At 34.8% G+C, this 21,771-nt stretch overlaps 1 protein-coding gene across 1 annotated transcript in view; it reads left to right on the top strand.

Annotated features, from left to right (window-relative positions):
* The window catches only part of LOC148944172 (5-oxoprolinase), a 100,822-nt gene that overhangs the window by 37,218 nt on the left and 41,833 nt on the right, over window positions 1–21,771 (top strand). Inside the window, exon 8 of the mRNA XM_089099849.1 lies at window positions 9,888–10,035. Coding sequence (XP_088955975.1) covers window positions 9,888–10,035 — 148 coding nt within the window. The remainder of the gene's footprint in view (window positions 1–9,887; window positions 10,036–21,771) is intronic.

Genomic DNA, 21,771 nt, shown 5'->3' on the forward strand with positions numbered 1-21,771 from the left:
AAGAGGTATGCTCTGAAGATGGGAAGGTGGGTCCTCTTTGAAATGGGTAAGAGGTAAGCTGAACAGATGGGATGGTGAGTATTCTTTTAAGTAGGTAAGAGGTATTGTCTGAAGAAGGGAAGATGGGTCCTCTTTGAAGTGGGTAAGAGGTAAGCTGAACAGATGGGATGGTGAGTACTCTTTGAAGTAGGTAAGAGGTATTGTCTGAAGATGGGAAAGTGGGTCCTTTTTGAAGTTGGTAAGAGGTAAGCTGAACAGATGGGATGGTGAGTACTCTTTGAAGTAGGTAAGAGGTATGCTCTGAAGATGGGAAGGTGGGTCCTCTTTGAAGTGGGTAAGAGGTAAGCTGAACAGACGGGATGGTGAGTACTCTTTGAAGTTGGTAAGAGGTATGCTCTGAAGATGGGAAGGTGGGTCCTCTTTGAAATGGGTAAGAGGTAAGCTGAATAGATGGGATGGTAACTACTCTTTGAAGTAGGTAAGAGGTAAGCTCTGAAGATGGCAAGGTGGGTCCTTTTTGAAGTAGGTAAGAGGTAAGATGAAAAGATGGGATGGTGAGTACTCTTTGAAGTAGGTAAGAGGTATGCTCTGAAGATGGGAAGGTGGGTCCTCTTTGAAGTGAGTAAGAAATAAGCTGAACAGAGGGGATGGTGAGTACTCTTTGAAGTTGGTAAGAGGTATGCTCTGAAGATGGGAAGGTGGGTCCTCTTTGAAATGGGTAAGAGGTAAGCTGAATAGATGGGATGGTAACTACTCTTTGAAGTAGGTAAGAGGTAAGCTCTGAAGATGGCAAGGTGTGTGCTTTTTGAAGTGGGTAAGAGGTGTGTGCTTCTGAAGCTCAACAGATGGGATGGTGAGTGCTCTTTGAAGTAGGTAAGAGGTAAGCTCTGAAGATGGCAAGGTAGGTCCTTTTTGAAGTGAGTAACGTGGTCACTGATCAGTACAGAAAGATGAGTGCATCTTTAAAGTAGTGAGAGGTAAGCTGAGAAAATGAGAAGGTGAGTATTCTTTGAAATAGGTAAGAGGCAGCGACGGGTCGTGGGTAGATCAAAGAAGTTGTTTGGATATTTAGCTAATATTCGTCAATCCTTACATCTTCCCTGCCTTATTTAATCATTGTTATAGGGTAGATGTCTGCAACATCATAAGGTAAGTTAGCAATTTGGCGGTCATAAAGGTAGTTCACAGAGGGGCGCTTGCACGAAGACGATTACAAAGTCTTGGAGTCAAAAATTGGAACTATCCTATTGGTTAGTTGAATAACCTCATCTGCAAGTCTTTAAGGAAAACAATCTAAACGGTAAGTCTTGATCTGTTGATCTGTTGGTTAGTCTTTTATCAAATTAGACCTTCGTCTAATTTGACTGACTATCGTCGCCAAATCTGGTGACAGTGTAGGGTTGATAAAGTGTATCGCCCATACTCATATTTGGTGTATGTTTCACGTTTTCTAATGATCATTAATTGTAATTGAAGTCGGGATCTGTAACATATTCGATCTCAATTCAAATACGGTATGATTAATCTGTGATTAATCTCAAATTTGAATTAATCTGGTATGAACCTACGTAGGAGCTGACAGTTTTTCTTTTTTAATTGTTTTTGTTTGCCGATTTGTCTGACGCACTCTTAAAATAAATCTTAAAGAAGATGGAGAAGAAATCCGTACTTAGAGGAGCGAGGGACCTAACATGAATCAAATAGGATTTACAGACGCTACAGGTAGTTAGTTTAGAAAACTTTGAGGATGTTGAAAGGGTGTTTCTGGTTCAACTCATGGAGCAAGTGGACAAACATTGCCACATGAAACGCGTACTGTGCGAAACGTATAGCCTCAAAGTGGGCTATGAATTTTTCATGGTGTTCTAAGTTCCTACGCACGCCTCATAAAATGTCTGTCACAATTGCCCGTCTAAATCTGCCCAATCACGTAAAAGCCAAGTGTGATGCCAATAAAAGACACCCACTCGATTGACGATGACCGCTCATGACGTCTGTTCCTGCAGGAATAGCATTGCCTGCCATCTCCGTTAACTCTATCAAAAAACAGGCAGCATATTTTGTTTACAACCAATGCTCAAAGAACGAAAGGCCGACCCTCCGGTGACCTGGCATGTGTTATCTAACGATTAGCCATACCTTTGTAACCAGTTATTTTTCATTTCTCTAATAATATCATGGCAGTACGACTTGGAAACCCTGTTTTCATTAATGTCTACTTTCCCTGTGGTCAGAAGCGTTTAGCTTCACTTACTAGGTTTTCTAATACCTGGTCATCCCTTAAAATTCTGCTATGTAATATTGGAAAACATGGGGATTGGTGGATAATGATAGGTGACCTCATTGGGGATGCTAATAGCTACTCTACACATGCCTACATAGTATTAGACTCGTTACCAGTTAAATACCACATATTACTACATGTTCTTAATCACACTTACATTCATAATAATGGCACCGTTACCAGTATAGGCCGCTACATTTGCTTCGCAGATGTTGTCTGTTCTGTCTTTCATGTTGACAGAGACGAATATGACTTCGACCACATTTTTTCTTTCTTACTGTGACGTTAATTGCTGATCCATCTAGTGGACTTTGCGTTGCCACGAGTAAAAATGGTGTATTAAACGTAACTGGAGCAAAGCCAATTGACCTTTGTACGTTTCTACCCTAACTGCTTTACTGTCCTGCGTCAAGATTATTTTTATTCTACTGTGTTTGAGTCTTTTTCGCCACAATCCAGATTGCAGTAGAATTGGAGCTGAATTACCTTTGCTTACTTAGTGCATGAAACAAGCTAAAAATGTTGTTATCCCCTTGTTCGGGTCAAGCTCAATGCTCGAAGCCCGACTCGGAAAAAAGACCCTGGTATTAAATACTCTGGAATGTGCTAAATTCTGGCTTCTTATCTGGATTGCGCATAGGCATCTCTTGTGAGGCTGTGTTTGATATAAAAAGTTAGACAAAAGCGGTATCTTTCTTTCGTTTGTTATAATGGTGCTGACTTCCCTAAAAGTGCATAAAAATGGAAGCAAACTATTAACTTGCACTAAATTTGATTCATTTGGGACTATTAATGTTATCCCAGACTTGTCTTGGCTTAGGAATTACAAAAATATTTTTAATAAGGCTGAGTATATTGTTCATTATCATTTTCAAGCCTTAGTTTCTGAACTTTTCATCTAGGCTGTGGTTGTGTGGCATTAGTCACCCAGCTCCAGCTACTATTCCAGTTTTGTTTATGTTTGTGAATAGTGCCTGATTTGTTTCGTTGCTGCTCGGTAACCTTTGTTCTGAAATAATGAACAGACCCTTTTGATTGCATTTCATATAGGCCTGTCACTGTTGCATGAATGTTAGTAAGATTTTTTAACATGTTTTGATCACATATATTACTGAACGGACTGCGAAAAATTTGATTCAATTTGGGTTTCAACATCGTTTTGGGTGCCAACATGCGCATAAGGTTTTAGCTTCACTTCTTTATGATCCATAGTCTAAAGGTTATAAATTATATATTTGTGCTTTGGATTTATTTGCACTCAGGTGTTTGATAGTACCTGCCAAGCGCGAGTATGGCACTCTTTGTCAGAGTTTGGAGTGAACCATTTGCTTCACTTTTGGCATAGTAAATAGTTTCTTCTTTTGACGTAGCGTACATAATTCTATGGTAATATAACAATTCTGTAGCACTGAAGCATGACAGAGTGGGGTGCTCTCACCTTATCTATTTAATACTTGCATTTATAATGTGCTATCATAATGGCCTTCGTTTTCAATATTTTATCTGATGTCATATATTCCATACGCGTACCGCCTATTAGTTTAAAGCCGGATCAAGTCTACTTTGTCATTGTCTGTGCAACGTATTTCTATTGTCTTTTGTAATATTGATCTGGTTCTGAATGTTGGTAAATGCGAATATCTAGTTTTTAATCACAATCACATAAGCCCATAATTTGTCACAATCACAATCACAGTTTTTTAATCACAATCACATCAGCCCATAATTTGTCACAATCACAATCACAGTTTTTAATCACAATCACATCAGCCCATAATTTGTCACAATCACAATCACAGTTTTTAATCACAATCACATCAGCCCATAATTTGTCACAATCACAATCACAGTTTTTAATCAAAATCACATCAGCCCATAATTTGTCCTGTAGATCCTCAATAATTCGTTAGGTTGCGAATTTACGTTGGTTAGGGACACTTATCTGTTCCACACTCTCTATTTTGAACTCTAGGTTTTGAAAGATGTTAAAGAAAAGTCGAAGAAAGAATATGCAATAATTGTGCCAAACCGTGGAAAAACCTCTCGTTGAGCTTTAGCTAAAATGTATTCCGCGTATTGTAACCGTTCTGTCTTGTTTTTGACTGGTATGCGTTCGTTATTGAAGAAGAAAGATTGGCGCCCGATTAGGTATTGCTCATTTTAGATTCTTTTTTCTTTCAACATGCCCTGAAAGTTTCAACTTAATATACCTCGACAGTTCCTGGGACATTGCTGATACGTCCTTTTGACAACCTACATGCATATAATGTATTTTGATTTAGTTCAACTTCCTCCTTTTGACAGCCTGCATGCACATATTGTGTTTTGATTTCGTTCAACTTCTTCGGTAATACTTCCTGAAATTTTCACCTTCTTACACTTAGCGGTAGTAGTAGTAGGAGTATTAGTAGTAGTAGTATGCACATATTGCCTGTTAATAAAACATCCCTCTCATCATGTCCATCATCATCTCATCATGTTGGAACTTTATACTCTAAGCTGTTCCTAAATTATTGCGTATACATCCTTTTGACGACCTGCATGCACATAGTATGTTTTAATTTAGTTTAATTTCTCATTCAATATTTCCTGAAATTTTCACCTTAATATCCTTAGCATTAGAAGTAGTCACAATAGAAGTAGTAGTAGTAGTAATAGTTGTATTAGTAGTAGTAACAGTAATAATAGTTGCAGTGGTATCAATAGCAGTTGTAGTGCGCACATATTGCCTTTTTGTCATTTGATAATACCCTCATGATTTTCTGAAAGTTCCAACTTGATGCCCTAAGCCATTCCTGAGATAAGCCCTTTTGACAACCTGCATGCACAGAATGTGTTTGAATTTATTTCTGCTCCCCTCAATATTCCTTCAAATTTTCGCCTTCATATCTGTAGCCTTAGTAGTAGTAGGAGTCATAATAGTTGTAGTAGGAGTAGTAGTAATAGTTGTATTAGTAGTAGCAGCAGTAACAATAGTTGCAGTAGTATTAATAGTAGTTGTAGTACGCACATATTTCCCTTTGATCATTTCAACATCCCCCTCGTCATACCCTGGAAGTTTCAACTCCATAGGCTTAGCAGTTCCTAAGATGTCGCTGATGCGTCCTTTTGAAAGCCGGTATGCAATTAGTGTGTTTTGATTTAAGTCAACTCCCCCCCCCCCTCAACATTTCCTGAAATTTTCATCTTAATATCCTCAGTCTTAGTATTAGTCGCAATACAAATAGTTGTTGTAGTAGCGATAGTAATAGTGGCTAGCACATATGGCCTTTTGATTAATTAATCATCCCCTCAGTTTAGCCTTATTTTTTGTTTTGATAAAAACGTTGTAAATTTTGGGATGATGTTAATATTACCTTGTGTTGTTAAGGATTATTTAGTGGTAGCTATTTGTTTATTTATTTTAGCAATTACACATTGGGCTTCTGTATGTTCATTTTGAGCTTTTTTTGTTCTTATAATTTCGTAAATTTTAAATACTTTGTCAATTTATTTGCTTTCTGTTATTTTATCCTAACCCTTCTACCCATTATTAGATTTTAGACCGTGTAATTAAAAACTTGTCTAGAATCGCCATCTATACATTTTATTTGTTTAGATGGTACTACTGTGTTTTATCCTCCGGCAATGAATGTAGACCCTATGTGTATTGCATGTGCCATCTGCAGCAAGCAGTTTTTATTGAAATGGTTGTAATTTCAATGTTATTTCTCTTTTTTGCTTTTGTATTTTTTTACCATGTTCATCATTGTGGATATCTTCAATATTAAAACAACCGAATTGGTCTGATAAAAATTGGTCTTATTGGTCTTATGAAACTTTCGAATTTGTTACGTTAGTTTTAGATAGAGTCCTGTTTTGTATGAAAAGTAAAACAAAATTTTGTATTGGAGTAGTATAGTTTGTGGATTCATTTTCGTATCGACGGTCGAGAATTCATATTATCCGAATTGCAAGAAGCAACTCTAGGTTGGCTTGTTAAGAAAAGATAAGTCTGTCAACTAAGACCAAAATATTGGAAGCTATAGTGATGACAATGGTCAAGTGTTGCTCTGAATCGTGGTCGCTCCGAAAGACGGACAAGGATTTGTTAGATGTTTTCCAGAAGAATTGTATAGGGATTCTTTCGGGTACCCGTCTGACTGACCATATTTCCAACTGTGAGCTGTACGAAAAATTTGGTTCAATCCTATGTCCTAGGGCTATATTGAGAGAGTGGTTGAGAGGGCTTGGACACTTTCTGCGGACAAAGATGACAGATTGCCAAAGATTGTCATTTTCGGTCAACCATCTAGGGTCAAACGAAAATCAGGTCGTCTCCGATTAAGGTTGGAAGAGGTCGTAAGGAAGGACTGATTGGAAATTTGAACTTCTTAGGAGGATATAAAGGAGGAGTAACCTGGGTCTACTTTGTACTGACTGGAATATGTGTATAAATAATTAATTAAAAAAAATGTTGATTGATAATTACTTATAGAGAAATTTCAGCTTTAATCCTAATGTATTGTAGATTAGCCATATTAATATCCTATTTTCTTTCAAAGTTTCTACTTCTTAGTAAAATTACCAGACGCTACACTGTCAGTGGAGCTATTGTTTTAGTCCTTGTTAAATCGCCAAAAATCGAGCTCTTATAAGCTACCCATTCTATTGTTTCATTGGAGAGGGGGGATGTGGGGGGGCTATTTGTTTTTCAGAAGATTATTCTCATTGTGGAAATTCTGTTCGTTATTCACAATTTCTTTAATGTAACTTTTATTGTACAATTTTGACTAAATAAATTTAATTGATTTAGACTAATTTTATCTATGATTGTATAATTTTATTGTATAGTTTTATAAAAATTTCATAAATTTTGGCTTTTTCTCGAATGTCCTCGTCGATTTTAAATTGAAATTTGTTGGAAAGTCTTCTGTAAAAGAAGTCAACTCCGAAAGTTTTGAATGAAAAAAACCCAGCGTCATTCATTTTATTAAAACCAAATTCGTCCCTTAGGGTTTTAAAAAATGAATGTATTCATTAATAATCAGCTTGGCTCATAAAATTTTAAAACGAGGATTCCCGGGTAATAAGTTAATTGCTATGCTGTGTTATTCTTATTATACCAAGAAATCTTAAATAACAGTCTTTATTATTTCTGAATAGAATCTTCGTTTCATTTCTTTTGATTTTTAACATATTATTCTGATGTTTTTGCGAAAATAAATCTTTTTTTTTAAAGAAAAATGGATAACGAATAAAAAAAAAAAACATAAATAATGACAGTGAATTTTTTTTTTCGATGCGACAGATATTCCCGAGATTATGTTGACTCTGGAATTCTTACACTTTTGTTTTTGAAGGGCAAAAAGGCATCTTAAACTTTCGACATTTTCCTTGCTATAAGTCTAAACATTTTCTGTAGGACCTTGGATTTCGGATGAACTCTAGCTTCATCATCTATAACCAGGGTTACCACCCGGTGAAAAAAATCACTAGATTTTAGTGGTTTTTTGGTTGATCTGGCGATTTTCTTCAACAATCTTGTGATTTATGTGCTGATTTAGTGATTTCTTTAAGCAATATAAAGACCACTGGAAATAGTGATAATTATTAGGGGTGGCAACACTATCTATAACTACTACAGGAAGTTTCATTGCTCCAACATGAGAGAAAAAAGTCCCTCTAAAAAATATTCAGAAAATAATTGGTTATCACCTTATTTTGTCCCTACTCAATGTTTGGTAGCGTTATTTTGTTAGTCAATAACAGAGCAAGGAACCATTGCGAACTCTCATTGATGAACCGGGAACTGCTATTACCTATTGCCACAAGTCTTCAGGCAGTGGCGTCAATAGGATTTGTTGGATTTCTTTCAAAAACTGATTGCCAAAAAAAAAACTGAAGATTCACCTTAATATAAAAATAATGGCAAAAAGAGTAAAAATTCTAATATTTTAATGGAAACCCAGCAAGATTTTGCTTTCCAAAAGTATTAACTTTACTAGCCTTTAGAAAGATATTCCATCCGAGTTCCCGTAATTGTCTGTACTAGAATCTTCTTTTTGTTATTTGCACATAGTTTTAACGTATTAATAAAAATAAATAATTATTGCTTAAAATCCCAAAAAAGCATCTTTTCACTAGGGATTATGTTGCGTACCATTCCAATTTACTATCAATGTTGCAAAGACGTTGGGACTCATGGGGAATATTTTGAGCAATAAAAATAAAAATTCACCTTTATATAAAAAATAGTTGCAAAAAGAGTACAAATTCTAATATTTTAAGGGAAATTGAGAAAGGTTTTGCTTTCCAAAAGTATTAGCTTTACTAGCCTTTAGAAAGATATTCCATCTGAGTTCCCGTTTTTGTCTGTATTAGATTATTCTTTTTGTTGCTTGTGTATAATGTTTAACGTTTAAAAAAAAGCACAAAGTTCCAAAAAAAGTATCGTTTCACTAGGGATTAAGTTATGTGCCATTCCAATTTAATATTCATGTTACAAAAACGTCTGGGTTCATGGAGAATATTTTGAATAATTTTAAACAGCTTAAATATTCCCCCAAAAATGCGTTTCGAAAATTTTTCGCCTCCAAACATGTCCCTCCCTCATTCATTTGTATAGCGTTTATTATGAATAGTTTATCTCTTTGGGAAATGAAGTTAGGTGTTCGCAGGGGTAGGAATTACTACAACACTGCTATTGCCCTAATTTTCTTATTTATTTCTTAGACTGCACTGTATTTCCATCTACAAACAAAACAAAATGGAAATATTAAAAAAAAAACGAGTTTAATATTTCAAATAAGACTGAAAAGTAACAAAACAAAATTTGTTTTCACTAATAATAATAAAATTTTGAGTATTTTGGCTTCAGGTCCGGAAGTCTTTATCAACGAAAAAAAAACACTATTATTAAAAAAAACACTATTATAAAAAAAACACTATTATTATATAAAAAACATTATAAAAAAAAAACATTATTAAGATTGTAGTTTTTTTTGTGGTTTTGTTTTGTTTCTAAAATATCTTTTCTGTCAATTTATGAGTTTATTTATCTATCAAATAAAACGAAATGGAAATATAGAAAAACGATTATAAGACAGTGAAAAATAACAAAACAAATTTTTTTTTCACTAATAATAATAAAAATCTGAGTATTTTGGTTTCTTGTCCTTTATCAACGGGAAAAAAAACACAAAATAAACTAAATTAAACAAAACATATAAGGAAAAGGAAAAAAAAACATTATTTGCAAGGTGAACATTGTAATATTGCACAGTATTAAGTACACACGTATATGTGTTTTTTTTTCTTTTTTGTGGATTTTAATTCTTTAAAAAAAACCTTCTTGGGCAGTACCGTTGGGTGAATGTTTATTTTTGGAAACTCCGTTTAACTAGCGCCACAATTTTTACAAGTCAGTGAAAAGTTGCTGTTCTGTCCTTTCATCTGGTTGCTCGATCAAGTAGAATAAAAATACAGTATATGATTGGTTAAATTATAGCCCTTGAGAGGGCTTAAATTAATTTTTTTTTTTAAACCGAAATTCGTAAATAGTTTTGCTAACAAACAAAATTATTTTCTTTATTCGGCTAACTTGTGGATATATCTTTTATAGGGTTTTACAGCGTACATCTGTATCCACTAACATTAAGGAGCGTCTGGACTTTTCATGTGCACTATTTGGCCCTGATGGTGGCCTTGTCTCAAATGCTCCTCACATCCCTGTCCATCTAGGGGCAATGCAAGAGACTGTACAGTATCAGGTAGTTTTTTGTATTTATTTGCTTGTTGAATCTCAGAGTCTCGTCTTGTCCGAAAAAATTGTATTTAGCTTATCAAATGGATTAAAGTAAACGAAAAGGTTCAGATACGTCAGTCGGATTTTAAAAAATTACCTCCCTATCCCCTTTTGGCGGGAGGGAGCTACTTCTGCTGCGGATAATTTTCCTTTCGTATTTTTAATGCAACTGAGAAGCACATATTTCAATGCAATGTTTCATAGATGGATAGATAGATTTATTATAAGCCGAACAAGGCCATACAACGGAGTATTCAGATGTTCAAATTACAATCTACTATCACAATCACAATCTACAGTAACATAAATCTACTCTCTCCTCCCGGCAAAAACAACAACAACAACAAAATGCACTTACTTAAATTACTCTCCTTTTCTTACAACAGAAAATCATGCACAACCGTCACATCATGTAAATATATTTTTGTCATCGTCATCGTAAATCGTCACGTCATGTATGTATATTGTCATATCATGTTTTTATATTTTTGGGGACGGAAAACAATCTCCTCGTTAGGGTAAAATTCCCCCTCCCCTATCGCAAGCTTCTTTATAGGTGGCGTACTAAAGAACCGGCTTTTCTAGCTCCCGGCTAGTCCTTTGCTTGACTTTTATCACCTCTCTCCGCTAGCCAGCTAGGGTTTTCTGCCCTTGCATGACGTCATTCCAAAGTTGTTTTTTTCTCTTCTTATTTTTCTCTTCTTATTTTGTACAAATTATTATATGTTTTTAGTCTGCGTTCTGACCCCAGTCGGGGATATATATATATTTGTGGTGTTTGTGACCCTTTTGGAAGAATACAAGTAAGGTATTTTCTACAAAATGTGTACTATTTTCCGTAACCCAGGCAGGGTAGGAATAGAGCTACTAGGTACCGTCATTATTACATTGACAGGGAGGGTTGTTACCTCCAAGGAGAGAGTAGAGATTTTCTAGTCGTAACCCAAGGCGGGTACATTTGGCTTTAGAAAGTGGCCATTTGACCACTCGATCGCGTTATCATACCCTGTGCCAGGGTATACTGAAAATAGGGTAGTACCAAACCCGATATTTGCAGAACCGTTGGGGTAAGAGCGGGAATCTCACTAACCTTTGGGCGACAAGGGGTTCTCGGTAAGTAAGTGGCATAGCAAACTCCCTGAGATGTATAAGGAGCCAATATATTTCATGAACTGAAAGTAACAAATTAATGCCAGTTACAATACCTATGAATACTAGATCACCAATATAGATGTATTGTAATATAGAATGTTGTCTAATAAAATATAGTATCCAAAGCACGGTTAAACTTATATCTATTTTAAGGTAGGTTCTGCTATAAAAATTTTCAACGATCCACCAGATGCAACTTAAAATGGAAAGGGGTATAAGCATCCATTGCAACGGAGTTGTAATATTTTGTAATATCACAATAAAGATTAATAGCATTGTTAAACACGTGGTCCATAATATCTGAAAAGTCATCATTATGAAGTTATACCTTACTGCATCCCATTGAGACAATTTTGGATTATCTTTTGATAAAGTAAACAGTAGTTGCCAACCTAAAAATACTATCATTTTTACTATTTTGCCTGTATGTATAAATATCTCTTTCTGCATTGGAAATAAGGCATAGATTACCTTCATGAGAGAGCATAAAGAAACCCTTAAATGTGTTTTGCCAATAAATCCTATGAATTTTGTGATTACATGAAATGGAGTTCGGCCCTTAGGCAGTAATTTTTGTATTTATCGAATATTAGTTTGATATTCAGTTATATCGAAATAGAATCCTGTTAAACTTTAAAATATCCTCGCAATCAATTACCATTAAACATTTTTCTATGAGGTTTAAGTACTCTTGTAGGAGCAATTAAAGTGAAAGACTAAATATAATATATTCTTCGCTCATTTTCTTTGTTATTTTTATAGTACAGAACGAATTTTAGCCTCTTGGTTGCAGCGGTAGCTGCTACCTAGTAATGAACGAACCCCGGCTAATTGTAACCCAAAATAAATTATTTTGGCACCGAAAAAAAAAATAAAAAGAACCCCCATTGGAATTGCTATTGTTTTTTTTTTAGACCAGGGCACTTCGTATAGGAGTTGTCGTAAAAACTTCGAAAGGGGCTCATTCGATTAGAAATTTATTCTTCACTAATGTATTCTCTGCTAAATAAAAATAGTTGGGAAGTGAATAAAGACAAAGATGTTTTCAAGACAGACAGAACTTGTGATTTGGTTTAAAGCTGTCATATTCTCTTATGAGGTGTTTGCGATGCAAAATGAATGAAAAAGTTTTGACACTAGTTCAAAGACAAATAAAACAAAATATCAATCATTATGTACAAAGTGGCTCTCCGATTTACAAGGGCCATAGAACTCAGAATTACAATCTAATGAGCTCTTAACCAGCTTTCTACGGTTATCCATTTTACAACATGAACTTTTGGGGGAAATGATAAAAAATCACATCTAAGAAACATCACTCATACTAAGTCACCACTCTTGCATTGACTATGATTGAATTTCAAAACTTGTTTAGCAAGCTTTTTAAAGAAACTTATGATCTGAGAGTCAAAGAACAAAATCTGCTATTGGACGATCTGAGAAAAACAAGTGATCTGAGGATTCGTGATCTGAGTGATATGTCTTCTGCTTTGCTCCTTTGTTTTCTTCTTTGCGGCTTGCGGGGCACTGGAACATCTAAGAGAGCTGTTTAAGGATTCATTTGAAAGAAAATTTCTATACCTACTTGTTTTTTAAGTACCAAAACAAAGTATGAAAAAAAAAAATACAATTTTCATGGTTGCAGCTAAAGCTGCAACCTAGTAAAACACGAACCGTAGCACATAGTAAACAAAAGTTAAAAAACACATTTTAAAAATACTTTTTAATGAGAAAAAATTGCAATCTGACAATGATTCGGGAATGGCAACTATTATTTCGGCTAATCTTTACAGTAAAAGCTTATAACGAAAAAAAGTTGTGGTAATTTTGAAAAAAAAGCCTGAAACCCCTTTAAAATGACGTCAGATCGAATATACATAAATATACATATCTCGAGTATTCTGAAACAGTGACAAATGTTGCAAAAACCTTTTTGAAGTTTGGATTAGAACCTCTTTACAGCGTATATATTATTTCATTCAGTTGCCTAAATGGTGTTTTTCACATTTTGGGGCTATTGAAGCAGGCGGGACAGAAGTAGAAATTTGCACTAACTATACACCTGAAATTATCTCAAGTTGCGCACAAAAGTACAGAGCTAATTTTCTTATCGTAGAAAATAAGAAGCTACTAGCTAAAGTACTAAAGATGAAGAAATAAATACCACAATTAAAAGCTATACTACTACTACTAACAACTCACCGCAGCACCAAGCCGTCTGAGGCCAACAGAGCTACGCACGGTTCTCTTCCATCCCAACCTATTCAAAGCCTTCCTTTTTACACCCGGCCACGAAGTTCCCATTTATTTAAAAGCTATTAAAAGATAAACGGAAAATTAAAAGCTATTATTCAGATAAACGAAGAACTAGACGCAAAAGAGAAAAATGTTTAATCCTTAAAGAACATTTTTAGATTTTTGTATAGATGAAAACCAGGGTAGTTTGATCACCAGGCAGTAAAGTATAGCGTTCAATGCATGTTGTTCGATCGTTTAAACGGATGGATTAGGAGGTAATCCCCTCAAAGGTATTTTACTGAGTCATATTAATCTAACTGAGAATGCTCAACTAATAGGAAAAAGTTGCACTCCTAAGCAGCAGAAAAGAAATGCTATATTCTAATATAAAAATCTGTATTTATGTTACAATCATTAATAACACCATGTCAACAATTATATATTAGATTATAATACACATATAATACAGTCAATATAATATCAAACAAATATATATAGACAGTTATAATACAGTCAAATCGATTTATTTACTAGAAAAAAACATTTTCATATAAAAAAGTTAAAAAAATACTAAGACGACAACCCAAAAAAGTCTACAATTGTTGAAAATGATTGTTGTCTGCTCAAAATGGTTTCAACAATTAGTTTTGACAAAATCTCCTGAAGTGTATCTTGGCCAGGTGTGCAAAAAGTTCCAAAGCTGCCAGTAGCAGAATTCCAAAAGCTGCTGACACTTAGCAGTACAAATTCTGTTTTGATAGCTTTGCTTTGAGCAAAAAGCATGTTTATTTGTAAAATTTGCAGAAAGGTAACAAATATAACTTACTATAGCTTGCAGTTAGAAATATCAATAGTTCTCTGAATCACAGTTAACAACATAATCTAATTCAGTGGCAAGCCATATACTAGCCATAAACATCATATTCCATAATTTTATATGTACCATTTTGTCAAAATATGAAGTATACTAAATACAGCTTACTGCCGTTACTTTATGGATGGAGTTGTACACTCTAATGCTATTGGTATTATTAAAGTAATGCCTACCCAACTGCATGCTGGATACTCTTGATCACTATACTACAACTATAAAAAGCACCCTTTGATTTCCTGGGATAACAATATTGATCGGCAGCCTGGCAGTCGCATGCATTATGAAGCTGTGATATCAGTTTTGTCCTAATCTAATCCCCAAAATAAACAGAGAATAGATGCTACATTGTAGTGTGGCTGCTTTAGGCTACTAATCTTCCATGTTCCAGCTTTCCTGTTACCTGCTTTAACTATATATACACTTTGATATCTACCAACTCTTTTAAGATTCTTTCAACTGACGAATAAACAGTTTTGAGAGAGAATTTGGCTATTTGTGCAAGATTTGGACAAATATTCACTTTCAGTTGAAGAGAAGTGGAGTAAGTAAAAACTTGTCCACAAGGACGAAGGATAACAACGACTTAAAAGTAAATATTCACACAGCGACATTGAAACTCAATGAGCTTTTAGTTTGAACAAGTTTTAAAAAGCAGCAGCGTGAGAAGAGATACATCTCTTCTTGCAGAAGAGAAGAAATACATACATCTCGTGAGAAGAGATATTTCAGAAAAGATACATCAGGTGGTAAAAAAAAGAATCTCTTTTTTATTTTGAAGTTGCTCTTTTTTAGAGTTTGGTTCCTGTTGGGTTGAGTTACAGACAATTCATTACCACGAACTATTTGATCAATCTTCAAACACAGATATCATGTAGCATAATAAGAAATAAAGACCAACCGTTTGTAAAAAACTAAGTCTGAAAATAAAGACCAACCGTTTGCAAAAAACGAAGTCTGAAAATAATATAAAACTTTAGAAGAAAACAATCTGGTAAAAATTACCAAATTTTTACTTTTTGCCATAATATACAATTTTTTATCAATCATGTTTTTGGGTTGCTACCGTTTTAATCAACTATTCCCCAAATTTAAATATAATCTATAGCTTAATTATGTCTCATTAAGGGGGGCGTAGGGGAGGGGCTGTAATTTTTACGGTAAGAAGATTATATTTACAAAAAGTTTTGAATGGCAAATCCAATTCTACCACATTTTTTTTTAATTCTATTGTTTTTGTCTCAGGATTAGCCTTCATACAGGGTTAATAATTGCTGAAGCATTGGAAGTTTTGAAGGTAGGTCTAAGTATTTAAAAAAATTTCCAATGCACTAATTTGAGTAGAATATCTATTCCGCAAAATTTCATCCACTTAGCAACTTTTCTAGACCGTAAAAAGATCCTAGACTGCAGTTGAACCACTCGATCAAGCATGGTGCCTCGACGCCCGCCAAAGGTATTGCAGGGGAGAGGGCATAAGAATAGCAATAGTGACGGGGGAGGAGGAGAGGAATAAATTTGAAGATAAAAGGTTGTATGCAAAATAAAATTCTTAAGGAAAAAAGAAAAGTACTTAATTTTTCATACCAAATGAAGCAAAATTCAACAAATGTTTAAATGGTGAAGATTCCTGACAAAAAATCAATTTTCAAATACGTACTTATGAATTATACCACCAACACTCGAGAAGTGAAGTTCGGTTAATCCTAATGAAATATACCAAAACACAATGAAAATATAATACTTTAGAAGCAAATTTGGGCTAGATGTTTGCATATTAGGGGGTGGAGCCGTGGGGTGACCTGACCTAAACTAACCTAACCTCCACCCTCCTAATTAACGTGCAAATATATAGCCTAGATTATATAATTCCAACGTATTCTGTCACCCGCCACTTGTTTTTCACTGAGCGTAAGCTAATTGTTTCTTAATACAGAAAGATAAAAACCGGTTTGTTCTCAAGTTTTACATAGCATAAACTTGAGTGTTGGCGGTATCTTACATTAGTACCCTTTAATAAATCACACATTTAATTATTATGCACTTAAGATAAACCCCCCATGTACAGTCTTTTTATTTTTCTGCCTGGTGCCTACACCTCTGCTTCGCTGTTATTAGAACCTTTTTATAATTGCTTGTGCCAGCCAGAAGATCCCTTGCCTTTTGCTGTTAGCTTGTAGCTTGATTAGCCTAGTTTGAAGTTCATTTTAGCCTACATCATGGGTGACAACTCAAAAAAGAGCTGTAGACCACCTAGTCACAGAGAGATGAGATCAGACTGCTCTATCCAGTACAGTGGAGCTGAATCTATTAATGAGCAGATTACTATGCTCACCTCACACATTAACACCATTAAGAACAAGCAGAAGCTAATTGCAGATTCACTTAATGACCAAAACCTTAAATCTACTATGGCAGAAGTTGTGAGCGAGGCACTGTCTAATGAGGTTGGTTCTTTGGTTGAGGCCTCAGTTAAAAAACTTGCATCTAGTCATTTACCTGCTGCTTTTGATGCTAACAACATGGAAATTATTAAACAAGAGGTATACAATAGTCTTAAAATGGATTTTGATGTGCTTGTTGAAAAATCACTAAAACAATATGATTTGAGGATGTCGAAGCTTGAATCATCTCTTCATTTGCGTGACTCAGGTTTGTCAGAGCTGCAAAAATTTCTGAAACCAATTCAACTCAATGTGGATCGTCTGAGTAATCAGCTTGACCAAATGAAAATTTCAAATCAGCTGATCATATTTGGTTTCAAAGAAGACCCTTATCCAGAAGCTTCTGAAAGCAAATTTCTTGGATTTTCCAGTAATATATGTCCTGATATTTCACTGATTAAGAATGATATGGTTTCTGTTCGAAGGATTAGAAAATAAGGGTCAGATTTGACATTTTACCCATTGGTTGTGGAATTTTGCAGTCCAAGAATACAACAGTCTATTCTTAGAGAAAAGTAAAGTATGCAAGGTAGTTGTGTCTTTATTTCTAAGTCACTTACATAGCCTAGACTTCAGCTACTTAACTATGCTAAATCAAAGCTTGAGAAGAGGTCTACATGGTCTAGTGGAGGAGAAATACTTACCAAGCTTTCTGATGGTAAAGTGATCATTGTTAAAGAGTCATCTCAAGTTGATGTTCTCCATCAGTCAACTACAGCCCGTCCAAGCCCCTCCTAGGACTGAAATAAACCATTTTCCTCCTTTTTGCTATGTTGTTGTTTTTTTTTTTAACTCTATGATATAATGGTTTTACTTATGCTTGCATTTATGTTGTTTTACATTATTCTTTTAAGCAAATTCCATAAACCGTTGATAACTCTTTCCTCTGGTTGCTTTTCATTGTTTTCCCTTTTTCATTATTTTGTTTTTGCCTTTATCCTTGTAATTGTTTGTTATTTTTTAATTTTTTTGAGATTCGTAGCTTGTTATTGTTCTTTGTCTTGCAGTTTTTTTTTCTTCTCTTTCTTTTCTTTGTTGCTTATAAGTCTCACCTTTTTAGTTTCAATTTACCCTCTGCTATTTCAGCCTGTTTGTTTGATATCTTGTTCATTTGTGAAGATATTGTGTGCGTTTGTTATGTGTGGTAAATCTGGCTGATTTTTCTTTTCTTTTGAACTCTTGTATTCTTATATCAGTTATCTTTGAGCAACCAAGTAGTGCTGGCAAACAAGAGGCACACACACTTGACCCTCTTCTTGAATCTAAGGTTAATTCTAGTTGCAATTATCACACTACTGTTGATTTTTGTGATAAAATCTTTCCTTCTCTCTCTTTAAATAGGTGAAACTTATAGGCAACGAAGAAAAGAAAGAGAAGAAAAAAAACCCTGCAAGACAAAGAACAATAACAAGCTACAAAGCTCAAAAAAAATAAAAAATAACAAACAATTACAAGGACAAAGGCATAAACAAAATAAAGAAAAAGGCAAAACAGTGAAGAAGCAACCAGAGGAAAGAGTTATCAACGGTTTATGGAATTTGCTTAAAAGAATAATGTAAAACAACATAAATGCAAGCATAAGTAAAACCATTAAATCATAAAGAGTTAAAAAAACAACAACAAAACAACAGAGCAAAACGGGGAAAAATAGTTTATTTCAGTCCTGGGAGGGGCTTGGATGGGCTGTAGTTGACTGATAGAGAACATCAACTTGAGATGACTCTTTAACAATGATCACTTTACCATCAGAAAGCTTGGTAAGTATTTCTCCTCCACTAGACCATGTAGACCTCTTCCCAAGCTTTGATTTAGCATAGTTAAGTAGCTGAAGTCTAGGCTTTGTAAGTGACTCAGAAATAAAGACACCACTACCTTGCAAACTTTTCTTTTCTCTAAGAATAAACTGCTGCATTCTTGGACTACAAAATTCCACAACAAGTAGGCGAGATTTCAAACCTGAGCCTTGTTTTCCAATCCTTCTAACAGAAACTATGTCATTCTTAGTCAAAGGAATACCAGGAAACCTAGTACTCAAAATCCAAGAAATTTGCTTTCAGAAGCTTCATATTGTTTTAGTGATTTTTCAACAAGCACATCAAAATCCATTTTAAGACTATTGTATACCTCTTGTTTAATAATTTCCATTTTGTTAGCATCAAAAGCAGCAGGCAAATGACTAGAGGCAAGTTTTTTAACAGAGGCCTCAACCAAAGAACCAACCTCATTAGGCAGTGCCTCACTGACAACTTCTGCCATAGTAGATTTAAGGTTTTTGTCATTAAGTGAATCTGCAATTAGCTTCTGCTTGTTCTTAAGGGTGTTAATGTGTGAAGTGAGCATATTAATCTGCTCATTAATAGATTCAGCTCCACTGTACTGGATAGAGCAGTCTGATCTCATCTCTCTGTGACTAGGTGGTCTATAGCTCTTTTTTGAGTTGTCACCCATGATGTAGGCTAAAATGAACTTCAAACTAGGCTAATCAAGCTACAAGCTAACAGCAAAAGGCAAGGGATCTTCTGGCTGGCACAGGCAATTATAAAAAGGTTCTAATAACGTCGAAGCAGAGGTGTAGGCACCAGGCAGAAAAATTTAAAGACTGTACATGGGGGGTTTATCTTAAGTGCATAATAATTAAATGTGTGATAGATTAAAGGGTACTAATGTATCATACCGCCAACACTCAAGTTCATGTTATGTAAAACTTGAGAACGAACCGGTTTTTATCTTTCTGTATTAAGAAACAATTAGCTTACGCTCAGTAAAAAACAAGTGACGGGTGACAGAATACGTTGGAATTATATAATCTAGGCTATATATTTGCACGTTAATTAGGAGGGTGGAGGTTAGGTTAGTTTAGGTCAGGTCACCCCACGGCTCTGCCCCCTAATATGCAAATATATAGCCCAAATTTGCTTCTAAAGTATTATATTTTCATTGTGTTTTGGTATATTTCATTAGGATTAACCGAACTTCACTTCTCGAGTGTTGGTGGTATAATTCATAAGTACGTATTTGAAAATTGATTTTTTGTCAGGAATCTTCACCATTTAAACATTTGTTGAATTTTGCTTCATTTGGTATGTAAGGTTTAATATAGCTTCTTGGTTTATAACATTTGGATATGCTAAATTTAATTATCCGGACTTGCTAGGTTTAATAAAACCTCTAGGTTTATTAAATTTGGGCATGCTAAATTGATAAATTCCAAAGCCTAGCTCTCTGGCAAATTTTTATTCCCTTCTTCTTAGTAAATTCCAAAATTAAATGTTCAAAGATGAATTATGCTTCTACTTAGGCTTTCATTTACACAAAATCTTCGTAAATTAAATCTGTTGCTGCTGTCATTACCAACGGATCGCTCACAAGAAAAGCTATGTTTCTTCATCCCCCAAAAGGATTAATCAGATAATTTTATAGACCCATTACTGACGAGAAAGTTGCCCATTTCAAAGTAAAATTTAGTTCCAAATCTTAGGCCAATATCCTATGTCTTACCAATGGTAATGAAAAAGCTTCTAGGTTTTCAGCGGAACTTGTCCAGTAATACTGTGACACCTTTACAGTGAAAAAAGTTACTCGCAAATCTAACTGCAAACCGTGGATAAATAGAAAATTTTGTGCCTAATAAATGAACGTCATAAACTCTTTAAGGAAGGATTTTCCAAGAATCTCAAAAACTTCGAAACATCGTTGTTAGCGAAATCCGTAAAGCAAGAAAGGAGCAAGGTGCTCACTTAGGCTACTCAATAAGTTATTGTATTCCGATCCTACGAAATTCCACAAAAGTGTCCAAGATCTCATGGGAAAGGTCTCTTCAAAGTTTTTCTTACTGGACAGTAATGGTGGCACAGTGGGTGCGGATGTCATAAATGGTCATTTGGCTTCAATTTGTAAAATTCACCTGCCACTCCAACATATGACGACCAACAGTGCAGTGAGTGACATTCCTGTGATTGAAATTCATCAGACCCAACTTAAACTTGAAACTCTTGACACAAATAAGTCAGTATACCCAGGTGATATCCCTACCAAATTGATTGTGGAATCTGCCCAGTATTTAAGTGTACCTCTAACTGCTGTTTTTAACCAATGTTTTGTATATGGTATTTTTCCAGTGTGTTTTGAACGAGCTATTGTATCTCCTATACCGAAAACTAAGACTTCAAAAGTTCCCTCTGACTTAAGACCAATAACAAAAACCTCCATTTTCTCGAGAATCTTGGAAAGTTTTATTTACAATTCCCTTTTTGACGATATTCATGATAAAATCAACCCAAATCAGTTTGGCTTTAGGCCGAATCATAGATAGATAGATAGATTACGTTGAGACTGTTTTTGCTGATATTAGCAAAGCCTTTGACAATTTGGATCATCAGACAGTTATAGATAGTGCAAGGGCTTTAGGTGCAAGAGATTTTGTTTTACGTATGTTAGCTAGTTTTTTTTGTCTGGCCATGAGCAATGTGTAGTCCTCCCTAACGGGGATTCATCAGGTTTTTCCTGGATTTCCTGTGGAGCACCTCAAAGGACTAAATTAGGTCCTTTAGCATTTTAATTGTTTTTAATAATGTTCTACCAAGTTTTGGCAACTCTTTTAAATTTGCGGATGATTTGACATTACTGAACCTTTGTCAAAAATCTAATACTTTGGACGTTACACTTGACTCACTCATTAACAATTTAAAAAATTATCTTGGCAATGTTAAACTCAACTTAAGCATACCCAAAAGGAGTTTCATACTATTCTCCTTTTTAAAAAATATACCCCCTATCACCTTTGCATACAAAATTTAAATATGGTTAAACTGCTTGCTGTGCAGTTGGACAATGACCTTAAATGGAACTCCCACATTTCCCACTTATTTAAATCTGGTATTTTTCTCTTTAAATCTTTCTCCCTTCTCAAATGGTTCTCCTTATCAGTCCAGAACTTAAAATAACTTATTGTTCTTATATAAGACCATGTCTGGAATATATACAATCCTAAAAAGGG

This window comes from Artemia sp. Qi Xiang Cuo, chromosome 14, assembly GCF_049724085.1.
Source record: "Artemia sp. Qi Xiang Cuo chromosome 14, ASM4972408v1, whole genome shotgun sequence".
Taxonomy (NCBI): Eukaryota; Metazoa; Arthropoda; class Branchiopoda; order Anostraca; family Artemiidae; genus Artemia; species Artemia sp. Qi Xiang Cuo.